This window comes from Chrysochloris asiatica, unplaced genomic scaffold, assembly GCF_000296735.1.
Source record: "Chrysochloris asiatica unplaced genomic scaffold, ChrAsi1.0 scaffold00079, whole genome shotgun sequence".
Taxonomy (NCBI): domain Eukaryota; kingdom Metazoa; phylum Chordata; class Mammalia; order Afrosoricida; family Chrysochloridae; genus Chrysochloris; species Chrysochloris asiatica.
In genome coordinates this window covers 9,142,722-9,163,474 of record NW_006408597.1, presented here as the reverse complement: position 1 = coordinate 9,163,474, position 20,753 = coordinate 9,142,722, and the positions used below count along the sequence as shown (strand labels likewise).

At 39.6% G+C, this 20,753-nt stretch overlaps 1 protein-coding gene across 1 annotated transcript in view; it reads right to left on the bottom strand.

The window, feature by feature from the left end:
- The window catches only part of RAD51B (RAD51 paralog B), a 1,006,719-nt gene that overhangs the window by 912,175 nt on the left and 73,791 nt on the right, over positions 1-20,753 (bottom strand). Inside the window, exons 6-7 of the mRNA XM_006865616.1 lie at positions 14,302-14,421; positions 11,327-11,510 (exon numbers count right to left, since the gene is read on the bottom strand). Of these exons, the coding sequence (XP_006865678.1) occupies positions 11,327-11,510; positions 14,302-14,421 (304 nt within the window). The remainder of the gene's footprint in view (positions 1-11,326; positions 11,511-14,301; positions 14,422-20,753) is intronic.

The following is a 20,753-nucleotide window of genomic DNA, read 5'->3' as shown; positions in this document are numbered from 1 at the left end:
AAAAAAAAAAAAAAAATGTTTATGCTTTGACCATCTCTCATACGGCCACGATTGTATTCCAACTGTTTATTTGAATTGAATTAAATACTGATTCCATTCAACACATACAAAAAAAACAATTTTTCTCCAGTGCCTTCCTCTGATAAGTTAAAAACCATAAATTAGAACATCTTCTGAGACTCTGTTAATCTTCTAAACAAGACAGGTTAGTAAGAGTACATACTAAGTGCTAATGTTAAGTTTTCAACCCTTGATGATCTCGGGTCATAAAGTCTCACAGAAGTTCACGCTTTGTACTAAGATAAAGTTACCAAACCAAACAAACTTACTGCCGCTGGGCCGATTTCAACCCATGTTGTTTTTGTTGTAAAGTGCTGTCATGTTGTTGTTGTTGTGGAGTCGGTTCCAACTCATAGCGACCCTGTACAGGGTTTCCGAGGCTGGAAATCTTTACGAGAGCAGAAAACCTCCTCTTTCTCCCGCAGAACAGCTGGTAGTTTCGAACTGCTGATCTTGCGGCTCACAGCCCAATTCGTAACCACTAAGCTACAAGTGCTGTCTAGTTGATTCCAAATTATAGAGACCTTTATAGAGTGTTTCTGAGGAGTAACTGGTGAGTTTGAACCACTGACAATGTGGTTCAAACCAACCTTGCAGTCCAGTGCTTATCCTTCAACGCCACACTAGGGTTTCTGAGACTATAGATGTTTCCAGGAGCAAACAGCCTCATTGTCCTCCCACAGAGCAGCTGGTGGAGTTGAACTACTGATCTTACAGTTAGTTAGCAGTCCAGTGTTTATCCTAAAGTGCCACCGGGGGATCCTTAAAATAAAGATACATTGCTTTCAAATTATCAGCTAATCTTCTACATTCAATATTATAGGAGAAAAGAATGGGTAGAAGACTCTAAAGTTTTAGTTTCCATGGAAAGTTATTTCATTGTTATTGTTAGGTGCCATCGAGTCAATTCCAACTCATATGCACAACAGAACGTAACGCTACCTGACTTGAGCCCACTGCTGTTGCCACTGTGCCGATCCATCTCGTTGGGGGTATCCCCCTTTTTTGCTGATCCTCAACTTTAAATAGCATGCTGTCCTTCTCTAGGGACTGGTCCCTCCTGGTAATTCGACCAAGTATGAGAGACAAAGTCTCACCATTCTGGCTTCTAAGGAGCATTCTGACTGGACTTCTTCCAACACAGATTTATTTCTTCTTCTGGCAGTCCAATATTCTTCTCCAACACCATAACTCAAATGCACCAATACTTCTATGGTCTTCCTTATTCGTTACCCAACTTTCAAATGCTATTGTAACTGTTGTTAAGTGCCGTAAAGTAGGTTCTGACTCATAACGACCATCTATTGGGTTTCCGAGGAGCGGCTGGTGAGCTTGAACCAGAACATTACAGTTCAAACTGACCTTGCAGTCCAGTACATTAACCCACAGTGACACACCAGGACTCCTGGACTGGGACAGGTGCACCTCAGTCCTCAAACGGACATCTTTGCTTTTGAACACTTTAAAGAGATCTTGTGCAGCAGATCTGCCTAATGCAATATGTTGCAATGTCATTGGAAATGACATAATTTTAAAAGTGTGATGTAATCATTCTAAAAACATGAGGGAAAGTAAAAAAGTATTACTATAAAATAATAGATCTTTATTAAACAAATATGTCAAGATGTAAAGCTACTGTTTTACATATGCTCAGCATATGAGATGAGATGCTCAGCATCTCCTCCATCTAGGTCTATATACTTGTGAAAACAGTGTGTCCATCTCTCTAACCCCTCCCCAAAGAATTCTGTGGTCTTCACTTTACATCATGTCAAAAAGGCAGTTTTGGCATCCTCGAAGGACTCAAATATTATTCATATTAAATTTTATTCAGGTTTGAGGAACAAAAAGAAGTCTGAAGGGGCAAGATCAGGATTGTAGGATGGATGGGGTAGGATCTGCCAAAGAAACTCTCCCAGGACAGCCCTTGCTACCCATGAAGAATGAATAGAATACACTATTGTGATTGAAAATTAACTTCTCTATATAACTTTGCTGGCCTTTTTCTCACCAATGCACTTCTGAATTTTCTTAAAGCTTCTTCATAATAAGCCCCCATAATCGTCCTGTGCCCTCTGAGAAAATCTATCAAGGTTAGATTTTTTTGTGATCTCAAAACACAGTTACCATAATGTTCTGAGATGACCTATCTGCCTTGAATTTAACTGGCCCAGCAGATCCCCTTGGAAGCCACCTTTTTGACTGGACCTTTTTTTGAAGGCACCCTAAAGAGACTAAGACAAATGTATTAATGAGAGAATTTGTCTGCAGCCATCCACTGATGGTACACACATGTTCAAGCATAAGCCCACCATCACTCTGTAGGAGAAAGATGAGGCTTTCTGCTCCACAAAGATTTAAAGCCTTGGAAATCCTATACAGAGTTGGTATGAGTCAGAGTCAACTCAACAGCACTCACTTAACAACAACAACAGAAGATGCAAAAGAACACTTACATTTTCAGGGATCATTTCATAGTCTTCTGAAAATTTAAATGATACTTCAGTACTATAAATGGTTAAAGTTTCTATTAAGAAGTTAAAGACCATGAGTACTATAAAAAAGAATACTAGACTAGGGCTAGTGATAACAAAAAAGTGATAGCAAGACTTCCAGGAAGAGACAGAACCTAAAAAGGACAGGGTATCTGTAGTCAGAGTAAACAGAGAGAGGTAGGGACAGATGTTCTCTACATACAGAAAAGACAAAATAGGGGGAGCATGTTGGGAAAAGCATAAAGAGAACTTTGAATGAATTTATCAGGAATTTAGACTTGATCACTCAACTATTAATAGGAGCACCTATCATGTGCCAGGCAATGACCTATATGCAAGGGATAATAACTGTGAACTAACATAGATAAACTCTTAGCTTGCAGAGCGCTTACAGTCTAGAAGAATGGTTCTGTATGTCATACAGGGTCATGCAATGTTTCTGAGCAGAAGTGGGATATAATGAGCTATACTTGAGGAAAACTATGTAACAATGGTTTCTGCCTACACAGAAAAGATGCTAGCAAACTAAATAAAACACTGTAATAATAATCCAGGACAGAAGTTACAAATGATATTATTCAATGGTACAAATGACTTCCTTAACAGTCTTAGATAAAATGCCTTATTTCTCTGCCTCCCTTTTCTCATTTGAAAATCCAAAACCACCACTCAGTCACAACTTCAAGATTCTCCACTGGAAAATTCAACTACATACCAAAACACTATGTAATATGTATGTTATTGTTGTTGTAGTTAGGTGACATTGAGTCGGTTCCAACTCATAGCAACCCTGTATAGGGTTTCTGAGGAGTGGCTGGTGAGCTTGTGCTTCAAAAAGACTTTGCAGTCCAGTGCATTAGCCCACAGTATCACACCAGGACTCCTGTAATATGCATGTTGTTGTTGTTGTTAAGTGCTGTCGAGTCAGTTCCGACCCATAGCGACCCTGTACAGGGTTTCCGAGGGTGTAAATCCTTACGGGAGTAGAAAGCCTCATCTTTCTCCCGCGGAGCGGCTGGTAGTTTCGAACCGCTGACCTTAAGGTTCACAGCCCGATTCGTAACCACTACGCTACCAGAGCTCATTAAAGACTAAGAGCTGAATTGCTTTCATTTCTTACCTTCTTTTCACAGCACAACTCCAGAATTATACTATACTTCATCACTACCCATCAGTCTTCCAAAGAGCACTCTTGTTCTGAGTAAGAATGGGACTGTAAGGGTCACCTGATAAAGAATGTAAGGAATACCTATAAAGGTCTATATTACCTTCTTCATTTCATTTTGTGTCATCTATGTTGCTCTTGTTGTTTCTGTTGTTATAGCCATCACATTCCAACTCATATGGTTGTGGTTAGGTTGGTCCAGTTGGTTCCGACTCATAGTGACCCTGTGTACAACAGAATGAAACACTGCCTGGTCTTCTCCAACACCATAACTCAAATGCATCAATACTTTCATGGTCTTCCTTATTCATTGTCCAACTTTCACATATATAAGGCTATTGAAAATACTATGGCTTGGATCAGATGTACTTTAGTCCTCAAACTGACATTTTTGCTTTTGAACACTTTAAAGAATATCTTCTGAAGTAGATTCAATATGTCATTTGATTTCGTGGCTGCTGCTTGCATGAGTGTTGATGTTAGATACAAGTAAAATGAAGTCTTTGATGATTTCAATCTTTTCTCCATTTTTCATAATGTTATTTATTGTTCCAGTGGTGAGGATTTTTGTTTTCTTTACAATGAGGTGCAATCCATACTGAAGTCTTTGATCTTCAACAGTATTTTAAGTCCTGTTCACTTTCAGTTAGGTTGTATCTTAATGAGTCTTCCTCCATTCTTGATACCACTTTCTTCATATAACCCAGTTTCTTGCATTATTTGATCAACATACAGATTGAATAAGTATGGTGAAAGGATACAACCCTGGTACACATCATTCCTGATTTTAAACCACTCGTAACCCCTTGTTTTGGTATAACACTTGCTCTTGGTCTATGTACAGGTTCCTTACGAGCACAATTAAGTATTCTGGAATACCCATTCTTTGCAATGTTATCAATAGCTTGTCATGATCCACACAGTTGAAAGACTTTGCATAGCCAACAAAGCACAAGTAAACATCATTCTGGTATTCTCTAATCTCAGTCAAGATCTACCTGACATCAGCAATGATATCCCTAGTTCCACATCCTCTTCTAAATCTGGCTTGAATTTCTGGCAGATCTCTGTCGATATACTGTTACGTCATTTTTAAATTATCTTCAGAAAAATTTTACTTACATGTGATATGAGACCCTGTATAGGGTTTCTGAGGAGTGGCTGGTGGGTCTGAACCAACAACTTTGCAATTAGCAGTCACAAGCAAAGGACAGAAAGGGAGATACTGAATTACTGGAGTCCTGGTGTGGCACTGTAGGAAAAGTACTGGACTCCTAACTGCAAGGTCAGCTATTCAAATTCACCAGCTGCTCTTGGAAACCTTATACAGGTTGTTATAAATCAGAACCAGCTTGACAGCACTTGACCACAACAACATACCTGTTATAAATAGGAAAATAAATAAATACACCATAAAGAAGATACTTGCTTTGTTTTTTATTATACCACAGAGTACTACCTGTCTCCTACAATTAATTTGTTTATAGGTGCCTAACTGGTGTGGTGCTATCGGATCAGCACTAAATTACAAACAACAGATAGGCAGTTCAAGCCTAAGAGCTGTTCCTCAAAGACCCTATACAGGGTTGCTATGAGTCAACAACACCTAACAATAACAACAAAGGGTAAAGACGGTCTTGTTTTTCTTTATGACTCATAGTGCCTAGAACAGAGTTTTGTATACAATTACCAAGGGTGGAATTAAAAAGGAAAAGACAAGAGGAAGAGAGACTGAGACCCAATGAATAAATATGAGTTAAGGAGGTAAAGAGGGGTTCAGGCAGCTGGAACAGCCTCCATAACAAAACAGCTAGGGAAATGGGATATAATCATGGATAAGACATAATTTTGCCTTTTGAGAAGCTTACATCCTATGGGAAACTATAAAATGAACAATGAACAGATACCTTTTACTGACTGGGACAAACACCATGCAAAGAACACTACAGACATGATTTCATTTCGTCCTCACTATCATTCAGATATTATTGTCTCCATTTTTAAATAGGGAAATTAAGAATTAGAGTTAGGTCAAATAACTTACTCAACATTAGAAAATTAGCACATCATGTGGCTACGATCCAAAACAAGCCCAGCAGGAACCTGGGCAACAGCAGGGAAGTCAGTGGGAAGGAATCAGGTGCTGAAGACGTTTTGGAGGTGGAACCAAAAGGATTTGGTTAAAGATAAAGAGCAGTATACAAACTGAAGAAGTACTGGGCAATATATACAGGATCAGATAACTATATGGATGAAATCCCATGTATCTAAAGTAAGGCCTCTTCAGACTTGCAGAATGTGCCCTTTGGTGGTGTAAATTATTATATATGTCTGAGCTGAATGTTTAAAAAAAAAAAGCTAAAATGAATAGCGAGAAATACTGTTATCTGATGGTACATAGAGGGGATTATAATCATTGTAATGAAACAGAGTATGTGATTTTTTGAATGTAAAACTGATGATCTGCCCTGTAAACTTTCACTCAATTCACAATAAAAAGTTTAAAAATAAATAAATAAAGCAAGGCGTCTTCTGGCTCCTACCGTCCTTCTTCACACGCAGTCAGTAGAGACTTTGCTATGTGCATCCATTGCCAATTTATGCATGTAAAAATATACATGTATTTCTCACCCACCTTCTTTTTGTCTTTTAATTTTGAAATAATTTTATCTACAGAAAAGTTGCAAAAGAAAGGCAGAGTCCTATGTATCCCTCACCTAGTTTCCCTGATGTTAGTATCTTACATAACTATTGTCCAATTATCAAAACCGATAAACTAAAATTAAGCAAATTTTGCCAATTTTAAGCAATAACAAAGAGAGATGCCATCGATATTCTTATATATATGGTGGTGGCTGTGTGCTGTCGAATTGGTTCTGACTGTCAGCAACCCTGTGTAGAATTTCAGAGGCTGTAAATCTTTACAGGAGTTTTAGAGAGCCTCCTCTTTTGAACTACTGACCTTGTGGTTAGCAGCCCAGTTCATAATCTACTACACTATCAGGGCTTCTTCTTATATATAAAAGTTTATGGAAAGATTCCATTATGTTTTCATTACATTTTATCCACAACGTTTTTGAAGCCCTCTCATATCTTCTGATGATCCTATGTGTCAGGGGTCCCTAAGAACAAGCAAGAATTTTAGCTTACAAAGATATAGAAAAATATTTAAGTGGATGTAAATATAAACATGATAGACACATGGTAAGTTGTATTTTCATAAGTCTTTTTTGACATTTTATTAGCAGCTACTACCTCAAACTTTCTTATTCACGTAGCAAACTCTGGGAATCACAGAAATGGAAGACAGAATCTTATCCTTTACACTCCACATCATTTTATAGTCTCAAAAAGAAAGATCATCCTACTGTAGAAAAAACTCCTGGAACCGACATCCAAAAGATTTTGCAATTTACCAACTAGTTGTCGTCTCCCATGCTGGGTGCACTTGAACAAGCCAGGGAACCTCTCTTGGTCTCAGTGTCATGTGTAAAATGAAGGGGCTGACCTGTCAAGACAGCTGTTGCTGGTGCTGTTGGGTGCCGCTGAATCAGTTCCGACTCATAGTGACCCTATGACAACAGAACGAAACACGGCCCGGTCCAGCCAGAAAGTCCTACTATTCTAATCTGATACATACTTTATAAATGACATAATGAGTACTCTGTGTATGGCAATTAGAAGTAAGTGATAAACAGGCGATATTTAAATTTTCTCTTACGTTAACCATCTGTAAACACTTCCACACTCCAGCACTTTTTAAGACTCTATCCTGGACACACTTTAAAAAGACAAAGGTTTTGTGTCTCACATCCCAATGACAAAGCATTCCTTACACCTCTCCCATCGATTTCAGAAAAAGGATTCTCAAACTGCAGTTTGCAACATACCTTCAGAGGTCTGTACATACTCTGGGAATTTTTAATTTGGTATTTCCATTTTATTGATAGTCTAAAAATATTAGTATAGGCCTTGATAACTGAAAACTGTCCCTGCACGCTGCTACCTTGCTGTCTGGGACTTTGTGGCCTGACCTTCTGCCCTGTCCTCCCATGCTCCACACCCAACGTGGCTGGAGGGAGGGCACAAAATGCCCCAGTGTGTGCCTTGCAAAGCTCTTTCTACCAAGATGCCCCCCACCTCTTTTCTTCAGCCTCCTTTCATGCACAACTGCCACCTGGGAACTGGTCCAGGGGCAGCCATGCCCTCCCTGGTCAGACCTCGTCCTGACTTCCTCTGGTCTCCCAAGGGCTTCAGGGTTGAGAGAGAGCAGCTATTGAAGCTGGGTCAGGAGAGCCAGGCTAGGGGGTGCTAGAGAATCAGAGAGCCGGGGTGGCCTGCCCATGCCTCCCATTGGTGTTATCTGCTAGTTGACCGTGCTGGTGGACATGGACACAGATCCTAATATGCTCCAGACCCTGCAGGCACTTTGGTAAGCACCTAAAGGACCCCATGTAAATGTGTTTGCTCTGCGCCCTGGCTTTCCAGTTTGAGGCCCACAGTCTCCATTTCTGCATCCTGCATGGCCAGGCACAGAATCCCATTTATGTCAAGAATGACTCTTCCTGCTCTTCCCCGAAGTCCTGCTTGTGTTCCAGCTGGGAGCTGGGTGGGCAGCTGCTCTGAGCGCTCTGCCACCACCCTCCCGTTCCTGCTGCTGCGCTGCTGTCCTCTGGCCCTTTCTTGCCATGCAAAGGGAATTCTTGAGATTCAATAAACATTATCCAGATTGCAAAAAGAAAAGAACAGGGTGGTATGCCTGTTTTCAAGCAAGTGATGCCAAGTAGTACACCTTTAATCATCACTGAAACATGAGAAAAGAGCAATGACAGACTTAAGATGTAAATTAATTCACACCCAGGTAACGTCCAAATGATGTCACCCTCTCCAAACAGAAGGTTTTGTAGTAACTCAAATAAAGAAAAGTGGCGGAAAAGATGAGTCATCGCATGAACTGCAGTAGGGAGATGTACCTGTTATAGTCAACAGAAGCTATGCCCGTAGTCAAGGCCATGTTTATATTGCAAGCTATCATTGAATTTAACAAATTAGCACCTAGAACATTAAAACACTATCAGCAATCTGAATAATACTGTAGTGTTTGTAAATGCAATCCAGCTTTATAATTGCATGAGTAGGAATATCATTTAATACAGAGTTATCAGCAAGTGTTATAATTCTATATTCTTCTGTGATATAATAATAAAACTTAAGTCAGCAATGGGGGCTCATGAGAACATGACTTGCCTTCAAAAGCGGTGGGGGGTGGGGGGGACAGCAGATCCAGTGTCTTGAACAAGTTTGAGAAAACACTGTGCTTTGGAGCAGACTGCTTTCTTATTCTCACTCCCAATTCTTTGAGCTACTACTGGGCTTGTGGGAGCAGAAGCTCTGGGTCCTGAGACTAAGGAGTAAAGAGAAAGGCTCATACCAGGGCATGACCCCTGCCTGGGCTAAATCCAGCCCTCCAGTTGTTTTTGTAAATAGCTTCATTGGACCACAGCCAACCCCATTTACTTATGAAATGTCTATGGTTACTTTTGCATTACAGTGGCAGTTTGTATGGCCTCAAATACTCATATCAGGCCCTTTACCAGAGAAGGTTTGTATGCCTCAGATGAACTAATAGAGCAAAAAGGAGAGTAAGCTCACGGACCTCTGAAAGGCCTCGAGCAAAAAAGCAAAGTATTACTGTTGCTAAAAGGGAAGCAAAACACTGGGATCCCAGGATCTGCATATGAAGACATTAAAAATTAGAAGTAAGATGCCACTGACAACTTTTTCCAAGTTATCATTTACGAAGCAGTATGTGAGGATCTAAGTACCTCTAATGGGAAGGCATAACCAGTTTCAACTATCAGGGGGGAAAGAAATTTTTTTTTTTTAAATCACCATCTTCGAACTTCTCTATGAACCTTTTGAGAAATGGTCACTAACCACTTTTTTAAAGGTAGAGAGCATTATCCCCATTTTACTAACTGTTGTTAGGTGCCAACAAGTCAGTTCTGACTCAGATCCTGTATAGTGTTTCCGAGCAGCGGCTGGTGGGTTTGAACCACCACTTAAGTGAAAAAAGAGAAAATTAGTTAAGAGTTGTAAAAGAGAGCTTCAAAAAGTTCTTGTGATGATGGAATTTTTTTGAAGCCTCCTTGTAGAGGTAGAAGTGGAAGAGATAGGTTTTAGGAACAGTGTAAATTTCTGACTGAAGACCACCCTAGACATGAAAGAAATGTTTTCCCTCAATAAATAGAGATAAGAGGCCAGGAATGGAAATGAACCAGTGGCCTGAGATGCTGGTAAAAAAAATTCATTGAAATGGAAGGATATAGTTTCTTTCTTCTTGGAAGAAGAGGAATGAGATCTATGGCTGCGGCTGTTGGCATTTGGGGAGTGCAATGACAGCGTGTGGTTCTATAGGATAATCACTCCACCAAGAGGTTGGTTTGAGCTGCAAAGGTGGAGGCTCAAACTTACCAGTCACTCCTTGGAAACCCTATATAGAGTTGCTATGAGTCAGAACTGAATCTACAGTATTTAACAACAACAATGGCAGCATGAACTACTGGTATGGCACTGTAGGATCAGCATTGGACTCTGAAGCACAAGGTCAGCTATTCAAACCCACCAGCTGCTCCTCGGAAACCTTACACAGTGTCGCTATGAGTCAGAGCTGACTCAATAGCACTTAACAACAAAACAACAATGGCAGCGAGGGTGTCTCTGGGCTATGCAAACAGTGAATATGTTTTTCTGTTAACCAAGTAGTTGGAAGTTTGAATCCACCCAGGGCCACCTGAGAAGAAAGGCTTGGAGGTCTGCTTTCAAGCAATCAGTGACGCTGGCAGAGTCTTTCCAGATCTTCTTTCTTGCACTCTGATGATTACGAGTACAAAATCAAAAGCCCAAACCCACTGTCATCCAGTCCGTTCGAACTCACAGCAAACTACAGCTCAAAGCAGAAGTGCCCTGCAGGGTTTCTGAGGTTACAATCTGCTGATAAGTTTGAACTGCCTAACTTTCTGTTAGTATCCATCCAATTACTTTAACCATGGTGCTACCAGGGCTCTTTGATTATCACTCCAAACACACCTTTATAACCAACCTCTGGCCATTCAAAGCAAACCAAATCCAATTGTAAACAAACAGCTCCGAACACAAAATCTATGCCTGAAATATTTTCAAAACTACACAAAATGATTCTGAATACTAGACCCAAATCCAAAACACTTACACAAAATTGACATCTGCTGCCATAAAAGACATTGCATAAGAAGAGGCCTAGGCAATTTCATGGAGTTTTAAAATTCAACATTTATCTCAGTGTAACAAAAGGAATGTAACTCATACACAAAGAATAAACAATGAAAGGGCAGCAAAGGAGAGACAATGGAAACATTTTAAAACAACCTTTAAATCTTCTCCAGGCTCAAATCGCAAAGCACAATCTCAGCAGGTGAACTAATTTAAGAAGGTGGAGATAACTGTTATAGCAATTAGCCTGAACAACATTTAAAAAGCCACCTTTTACATTTTCCTCTACTAGACATTGTAAGTCTCTGAACTTGGCATAAAAGAAAAAGAATGAATAAAAAAGAGAAAAACTTACTGGAATTGAAAATTCCTCTGCCAAATACTTCAGTAAAGTTGCTTCTCTTGCCAAGAACTTGTTTCTTGCTTTCAGATTGCCTTGAAGTTGTGTATCAAACTCCTTTCTGACCACAGAAGCTACAGAGTCAATAATCACAAGTTTAACTCCCTTTGAAATAATTTCTTCTTCCAAAGACTCAATCCTGTGGAGAAGAAAGTGTACAATAGTGGATACATTCAATCTAGAAAAATGAAAGCCCTCTGGATCTCAATAGGCCAACCCACAGCCCTCAGAGCAATGGTACAGGTCAGGCAGTGTTTCTTCCCAACGTGCCTGGGGTTATCATGAACCGGGGACAGCTAACAACTAAAACATATGCTTAATGTTGTTGTTGCTACTGTGTGCTGTCGAGTCAGTTCCAACTCACAGAGACACAGTATAGGGTTTCCAAGGGGTGGCTATTGGGTTTGAAAAGCTAACCTTGTAGTTAGCAGTCCAATGCTGATCCAATGCATCACAGCAGGACGGACGGACATATATAGAGATAGATAGAGATAGAGAGAAAGAGAGAGACAGGGAGAGAGAGTATCCTGGTGTGGCGCTGTAGGATAAGCACCGACTGCTAGGTTGGTTTGAACCTCACTTAACAACAATATATATGTGTGTGTAGAGACAGTATTGCAAAGATAAATCAAGCAAAAATAAAACAACAGCAACAAGCTATTCCTCCCTAAATTATAATAATGATTGTAGGAATTTAATAAATATAATGCATTTTTTAGCTCTTCTGGGAGCATAGTGGTTATGAATTGGGCGGCTAACCTCAAGGTCGGCAGTTTGAAACTACCAGCTGTTCCATGGGAGAAAGATGAGGCGTTCTGCTCCCGTAAAGATTTGCAGCTTCGGAAACCCTATGTACAGTCGCTAACAGTCAGAACTGATTCCACGGTACTTAACAACAACAATACGTATTTTGGAGTCATGGTGTGGCACCGTGGGTTAATGCACTGGACTGTAAGTTCAGTTTGAACCCAAAGGTCAGCGATTCAAACTCACCAGCAGCTCCTCGGAAACCCTTTATAAGGTCAGTATGAGTTGGAACCAACTTGACGTCACTTAACAACAAAAATACATATTTTGAGAACTTCTGGTGTGGCCCTGTAAGATCAGCACTGGAATGCGAACCAAAAAATCAGCAGTTCAAACCTACCAGCTGCTCCTTGGAAACCCTATACAAGGTTGCTATGAGTTGGCATATCAACTCAACAGCACTTAGCAACAACATACATACATATTGCACTCTTTTGGAAACAACAAAATGTTTTCATTTCTAGACTCTGACAATACTGGGAAAGCTCCAAATTTGTATCATAGCCAATCTATATATATACATAAGCAAATAATCATACCAGGGTTAAGTATATATTGTTGTTGTTAAGTGCTGTCAAGTTGGTTCCGACTCATAGTGACCCTGTATAGGGTTTCTGAAGAGCAGCTGGTGAGACTGAACTGCCAACCTTGCAGTTTAAACTGACCTTGCAGTCAGTCTAGCACATTAACCCTTAGTAAGACACATTAGGAAAATAATCTAAACTCAATCTCTGGATCTTTCTTACTTAAGTAAACTAGCTAGGGTTTTTAAAACCCATAGTTTTGCTGTAATTGTTTGTGATGTTATATCCCACAACAAGCGGAAAGATTTCTCACTTATCCATGATATCACCTTTGGCCTTTTGGCATTTAGTCTTCCCCCTGCATATGGGTAACTGGATGCAGCGTAAATTACGGATCTATATAATTTTTAGGAGAATACTAATATGGTACTTGAGAAGAAGAGGCTGCATCCACGGTATGCAACCACACATGCACACTGGTTTTTTCCTTTCTCTTGGCTCCCAAGCTCAATTTTTATTGGTTCTACCACCAGAACGTATTTCTCTAATCCAATGTAATTTCCTCCATCTCCATTGTCAATATCCTAATCCACACTTCATTAACTCTCAACCTGCGTAAGAACTCTTCTTTGTCCACCTAAAATCCAGTCTTCAGAGGAAGCCAGGTTGATCTTTTTTGCAAAGGAACATTAGAAAAATTAAGGCCTTCAGCAGAAGCATTCAGTGCTTCTACTGCACTTGGAACCTACTCTCTTCCAAATTTACAAGGCCGATGTGATCTGGCTCTTCTCCCATCTCTTTCTTGCCAGTCTCCCCATTGCTCCCTTACTCTCCTCCTACACTACTCTCTTTTCTGGGTCTTTTCCTCATAGTATCCTCTTCCTAAAATACTCTTCACTTAACTCTTGGCATGGCTAGCTCATTTTCTGTCCACACCTCACCTTCCCAATGAGACTTTCCATGACTAGCTTGTTTAAGACCTCATGTGGATTACTCTACCTCTTATCATTGTATTTTCTTTCCTTCATATCATTTATCACAAGCTGTAATGGATTTATTAAGGTTTTTCTTCTTTATTACCTATGTTCTCTTATTCAAATATAAGCTCCATGTGGGCAGATCTTATTCAACACTGTATTCACTACATGTGCACAGTGTCTAGCATGTAGTTGTTTTTAAGTGCTATCAAGACTCATAACGACCCTTTACAGGGTTTCCAAGGAGCATCTGGTGGGTTTGAACTGCTGATCTTGTGGTTCCAAGTTCAGTGCTGATCCAAAAGGACTCCACCATGTAGTAAGACCTCAGAAATATTTGCTCTAGTTGAATAAATGAATGAATCAGTTGTGGTGGGGTCTAAGAAATCCAGAGAGAATTTGTGGAGAGGCAGGATTTGAATTAGAAAGGAAACCACTGCTTGATGGGATTTATCAAGCAAAAGCAATGAATTTTTCCCCAAACTATGAAACACCATACTTCTAATATATGAAGACCTTGGTTTTTTGTTTTTTTTTTTCTTAATTCAGAAGCAGAAAATATGAAAATCAAAAAATAACTCTTCAAAGTATTACTTAAATACCAAAATCTGAAAAAACATACCTTTGCAGCACTTCATCGCAAGTGAGTTCCCGATAAAGATGAACTTTACTACTCGTCAAAAGTAATTTTTCTTCAGTGTTAAAATATCTGGGAAACCGGGCTTCTGCGATCTCAACCAGTCTGTCAGGGAATGAAAAGCACGAGTGAAAACTGCCCGTTGTATTTAAGTGCGCATTACTGAAGATCTTATCAATTTTAATTCAGAAACTCTTCAAAGTCTTATTCCTGGAGTAGACACATGGAAACTGACTGAATACACAAGTGGCACTGCAAAGTCAGTTTGAGCCACAAGGTGAGCAGTACAAGCTCACCAGCCGCTCCTTGGAAACCCTATACAGGGTGGATGTGGATCGGAACCAACTCGACGGCACTTAATAACAACGTAATAAGTTTAGAATAGAAGCCATCTTTTAAAGCACTGGTAGAGGTCAGCAGCCAAGAGCCTGAGACCAGCAAGGGCTTTTAGATCTCATCTAACCTTGAACAACCAGCAATGTTTCCTAGATTTATCTTTCTGGAAATAAATATGTTGATTATAAATAGTCTTGTGACTAGCTGCTACAAGACATGTTTAGTAATTAAGAAATGCTTCTATGATCTTGAATGAAATAAATATATTAGAATAAATATGGTATATTATCCCGATAATTACATTACCAGAGTCTTCATGTCTCAGTCCAGAAAAATATGCTTTCTCAGTTAAAACTCATGCCCTGCAAATAAATGCTATACACTAGTTCCTTGGTAACTAGGATATTATTCCTAAACAAATTAATGCTATTCAATAATTACTTGGTGGTGGTAGTGATGTACAACCAAGTTCGTTCCAATTCATAGTAACCCTGTATAGGGTTTCCCAAGCTGTAAATCTTACGGGAGCAGAAAGGCTGAGCTTTCTCCTGAGGAAACAGGCAGATTCAAACTAATGACCTTGTGGTTAGGAGTCTAGTTTGTTTTCCATTACACTACCAGGCTCCTAGTTCCTTAGAAAACAAATTATTTTTCAAACACTGAATTCTGATATCAAAGCTAGATCTAATATGTGGGATAGGCCAAGCAAAAGAGTGTGTCAGGTTAGCAAGATGCAACTACCTTTATAAATAACAAAAGACAAGAGAGAATGACAAGAAATTTCAAGTATTCCAGGTTTTAAATGTTATATATAGATAAATATAAACACATAAGATAGATAGATAGATAGATGATAGATAGATAGATAGATAGATAGATAGATAGATAGATAGACAGAGCTACACACCCACAATATCCCAGATATATATATGGATCCCCAGTGTGGAACTTAGGATAAGCACTAGACTGAGAACCATAAGGTTGGAGATTCAAACACACCAGCTGCTCCTTGGAAACCCTATACAGGGTCACTATGATTCAGAACCAACTCATCAGCACTTAACAACAACAAATGTGTGTGTGTATACATAGAGCGAGTGAGAGAGAGAGCACAGTGGTGCTGTACAATAAGTACTGGGCTATGAACCACAAGATCCATGGTTTGAGTCCACCAGTCGCTCCGCAGGAGAAAGATGAGGCTTTCTACTCCTGCAAAGAATTAAAGCTTTAGAACCCTATACAAGGTGGCTATGCATCAGAATTGACTCAACAGCACTTAACAACAACAATATACATATGTGTGTATGTGTGTATGTGAAGGCGAGAGGAAATGAAAGAGAGGGCACTAGCAAAAGCCGAACTAGCAAACTCTAAAGATTTGGGGATGGGGACTAAGCACCTCATTTTTACACAAATAATGCATGTTTTTTGCAAACTTCACAATCCCCTCACATATTAGTTTTCTATCCATGGCATGGGCATTATTTGCATGGGTGCTTTATATGTGAAAAGACAATAAATGTTTTCATTAGGGTAACTATTTGCTGAGTTTCAAGCTAGACAGAGAAGGAAAAACGTTCTGATACTTGGAAGTCAACTGATTTTTAATGCGATAGGTATCACAACATTTACCAGAAACATGAAAGTTTTTCAAAACATGGGTGCCCAGTTGATTTGAAACCAGACTGAGAACACCTAACTCACTGGCAACAACCACTGAACACCTGACAGACAATAATTATTCTCTGCCCTCTAGCATTTGGCTGGACTTGAGTGTTGAAAGGCTCTGGGATTTATTTCTCTCTCACTCCATTAATGCCACTCAGAAAGAATGATGCTCAATATGTGGACATGAACTAACTTTTGTTTCCGTTACCACACTAAATAACTGAACCAAATGGCTATTTACACACCAATACGCTATCATTTCCTATAATAAATTTCTTCAGTTTTTTAACCTCAGAAAACAAATCTGAAAGAAATAGCAACAAAAAAAAAAAAAAAAAAAAAGTGTAAATGCAGTATTACAAATGCTTTACATTAATCACAGTAATTTGTGACAAGCTTCCACATAAAGATTTTTTTTATTTTGGGTTAAAGCAAGCAACAGGAAAGGTTCTATCTTTTAATGCCAGACATTAATTATATAAAGTTTGAAAGCAATGACATCTAATGGGCATTTCTTTATCAATGATCTGTTGCTGGTGTAAATGGTTAACATGTTAAACTATTAACCAAAAAGTCAGAGGCTCAAGTCAAGAAGCACCTGGAAGAAAGGCTTGGTGATCTATTTCTGAAAAATCAGCTAATGAAAACCCTATGGCTCACTGTTGTACTCTGATACACACGAGGCTGTATAGCTCTCTAACTGTTTGCACTCAAGGACTCCTGTTAGGCTACACTGTTGTTGTTAGTTACCATTAAGTCAATGTTGACTTATGTATTAAGGCTGTAGTTGTCGGTGTTTCAACTCATAGCAACCTCAAAGCAACAACAGAACAAAACACTGCCCGGTCCTGTGCCCTCCTCACAATCTTTTTAAAGCTGGAGCCCATTGCTGATGCCACTGTGCCAGTCCACGTCATTGGAGGTCTTCCTCTTTTGTGCTGACTCTGCATTTTGCCAAGTATGATATCCTTTCTCCAGGGACAGGTTCCTCCTGAGAGATGAAACTTCACCATCATGGTTTCTAAGGAGCATTCTGGCTGTACTTCTTCCAACACAGGCTTGTTTGTTCTTCTGGTAGTCCATGGTACTTATAAAATTCTTCTCCAACACCATAACTAGAATGCATCAATTCTTCTATGGTCTTTCTTATTCACTATACAATTTTCCCAAGCATATGAAGCTATTGAAAATACCAAGGCTTGATGCTATTTATTGTTCCAGTGGTAAAGATTTTTCTTTGCTTACATTGAAGTGCAACCCATACTGAAATCTGTGGTCTTCGATCATCATCAATCTGCATATCGCAGGTTAATAAATCTTCATCCAATCTTGATGCTACATTCTTCTTCATATAATCCAGCTTCCTGGATTATGTGCTTAACATACATATTGAATAAGTATGGTGAAAGAATACAGCCCTGGTGCACATCTTCCCTGATTTTTAAACCACTTAGTGTCCCGTTGTTCTATTTGAACAAGTGCGACCTGACCTCTGTACAGGTTCCTCATGAGCAAAATTAAGTGTTCCAGAATATGTTGTCCATAGCTTGTCAAGACTCACACAGTCAAATGCCTTTGCTTCAGCAATGATGTCCCTTGTTTCACATCCTCCTCTGTATGCAGCTTGGATTTACACAAGGATGTGGAACAAGGGATATTCTGAACCTCTGGCAGTTCCCTGTCACTGTACTGTTGCAGGAATTTTTGAATTATCTTTAGCAAAATTTACTTGCATGAGACATTAATGATATTTTCTGATGAGTTCCGCATTTTGTTGGATCACCTCTCTTTGGAATGAGCACAAATATGGATCTCTTCCCATTAGCAGTTCAGGTAGCTGTCTTCCAAATTTCTTGGCATAGATGAGCGAATGCCTCCTATGCTATATCAGTTTGTTGAAAGATTTCAATTTGTATTCATTCCATCAATTCCCAGAATTTGTTCTTTGCCAATGTCTTCAATGCATGTTGGACCATTGGCTCTTGATCATACACTATCTCTTGAAATGGTTAAATATCTTCCATTTCTTTTTAGTACAGTGACTCTGTTTCCTTCCATCTTCTTTGGATGCTTTCTGCATCCTGCAAGGATGAACTGTGCATAGAAAGTTCTAATGACTTGGGATGAGATAAGCATTTTCCTATCATACACTTGGGAGTCCTGATGTGGCGCTGTGGGTTAATGCACTGGACTGCAAGGTCTGTTTGAACCACAAGGTTGGTAGTTCATGCTCACCAGTCGCTCCTTGGAAACCATACACAGGGTCGCTATGAGTTGGAACTGACTTGACGGCACTTAACACCAACAACATCATAAACAAAAGGTTTGACGGTTCGAAACCACCCAACGGTTTTATAGAAAACGTCATGGGTCCATTCTACTATGTTACATATGGTAGCTGGGAGACTAAAACGGCCTCGACAGCACTTAGAAACAACAGTGAACATGTTGTTCCTGTTCATGCCAACAGTCCTGAGATGACAGTGACATTGCTTTCAAAGTTAGTCAAGCTCCTCTTTCACCTTTATCCTTTGATTCACAAACAGCGCTGCCCTAAAAATTGTCTGATAGGAATTAGAGGACACTTGGCACACTGAGAGCTAAATCACACACTACATACAGTAGCTCCTTTAGTTCTAAACTCAGTCCTTGGTCCCACATGGGCCTCTCTTTGTATATTTATCATAGTTAGGATTTTACGTCACCGTGACTATTTAATTACTGTCTTCTTCTCTTGCTGGACTATGTCTTTCTTCTAGGTCTCCAGGCTTTTCCTATTTCATCACAACTCAGAAATGACCACTTCTGCCTCCTAAAACTGGACTCCTGCCCACCCAGTTTTTCTCACACTTTGGCCCCTGTCCATTTGCAGCTCTAAGACTCATCTTTATATTCACTCACCATTTTATTTCTCCCAAGGCTTTATTTCAAAACTTCTAGTCTTATCAAGTGTCCTTGTCATTGTCCTTTTCTATTTCTAACCCCTGCAACCTGCCTTCTTCAAGTTCTTTCCAATAGGGATGATACAGAATTCATTCAATTCATATATACAGAAATTCGCATGATGGCCAAATTTGCCACAGTCATTGGATTGACTTCTTCATTAATATTCTCAAGGTCCAAGCATATGGTGCCTAAGACTATATCAGATCTTAAGCAGAAGCCCAATAAGTAAAATAATAAAAAGAGACCTTCTCTAAATTAATTAGAAGGAAATCTAGAGCTCTGCCTACTTAGTCTTCCCCTCTCCCCAAGTGAACCCTGAGTACTCATGCACTGAGCACCAGACTATATTATTAACTAATTGTTAAATAGTCTGTAGAGACAATTGCAGTTTACGATGAAAGAGATGATTAATATACTATTTTAGATTATACTCTTCTAAAAAAGATGTACAATAAGCTAGGTAGCACATTGCTTAAAAATATATAATAACTATTCTTTCTAAAGGACTTCCTCCTCCCCACTAAAGAGTGAAAGAAAAACTAAGATAATTTGGAGATTCAATCAAGAAAATTCCACCCGCTGAAAATTTTCTTTTTTTAATTTTTTATTGTGAATGAGTAAAGGTTTACAGAGCAGATATCAGTTTTAAATTCAACAAACCATATACTCTGTTTTACTACATGGTTGCAATCTCCTCCGTGTACCAACAGTTAATCCCATTTACTTCTATTCACTTTATTGCATTCTCCCTGTGTTAACCACTTCATCTTTCCTCTGCTAACCTCCTCTTATTGCATATTGCCTGCTCTGTCACCCACGTTACCAAGTGTCTACCCTCTGTTGTTGTTGTCAGGTGCCATCGAGTCGGAACCGACTCATAGCGACCCCATGCACAGCAGAACGAAACAATGTCCAATCATGGGCCAACCTCACTACCGCTGCCACACTTGACGCCATCAATGATGCCACCTGGCCAATCCATCTCGTTAGGGGTCTCCCTCTTTTTCTCTGACCCTCCACCTTACCCAGTATGACATCCTTCTCCAGCAACTGTTCCCTCCTGACAATATGTCCAAAGTATGAGACACAAAGCTTAGCCATCTTTGCCTCCAAGAAGCACTCTGGCTGCACTTCTTCCAAAACAGATCTATTGGTTCTTTTGGCAGTCCATGGCACTTTCAGTATTCTCCTCCAGCACCGCAACTCAAAGGCATCAATTCTTCTATGATCTTCCTTATTCACTGTCCAGCTTTCGCATCCATATGAGGCTACTGAAAACATCATGGCCTTGGTCAGGCACACCTCAAGCTGACATCTCTGCTCTTCAATACTTTAAAAAGTTCCTGTGCAGCAGATATGCCCAATGCTGTTGCAGACCATGTAAGACTAATCAGAGGTTCGAGGCCTGCTAGGGCCGAGTGTAACAAATGAGGCCACTGGCAGTTAATGGCAAATTGCTTTCATATTAATATTCAGGTATATATATT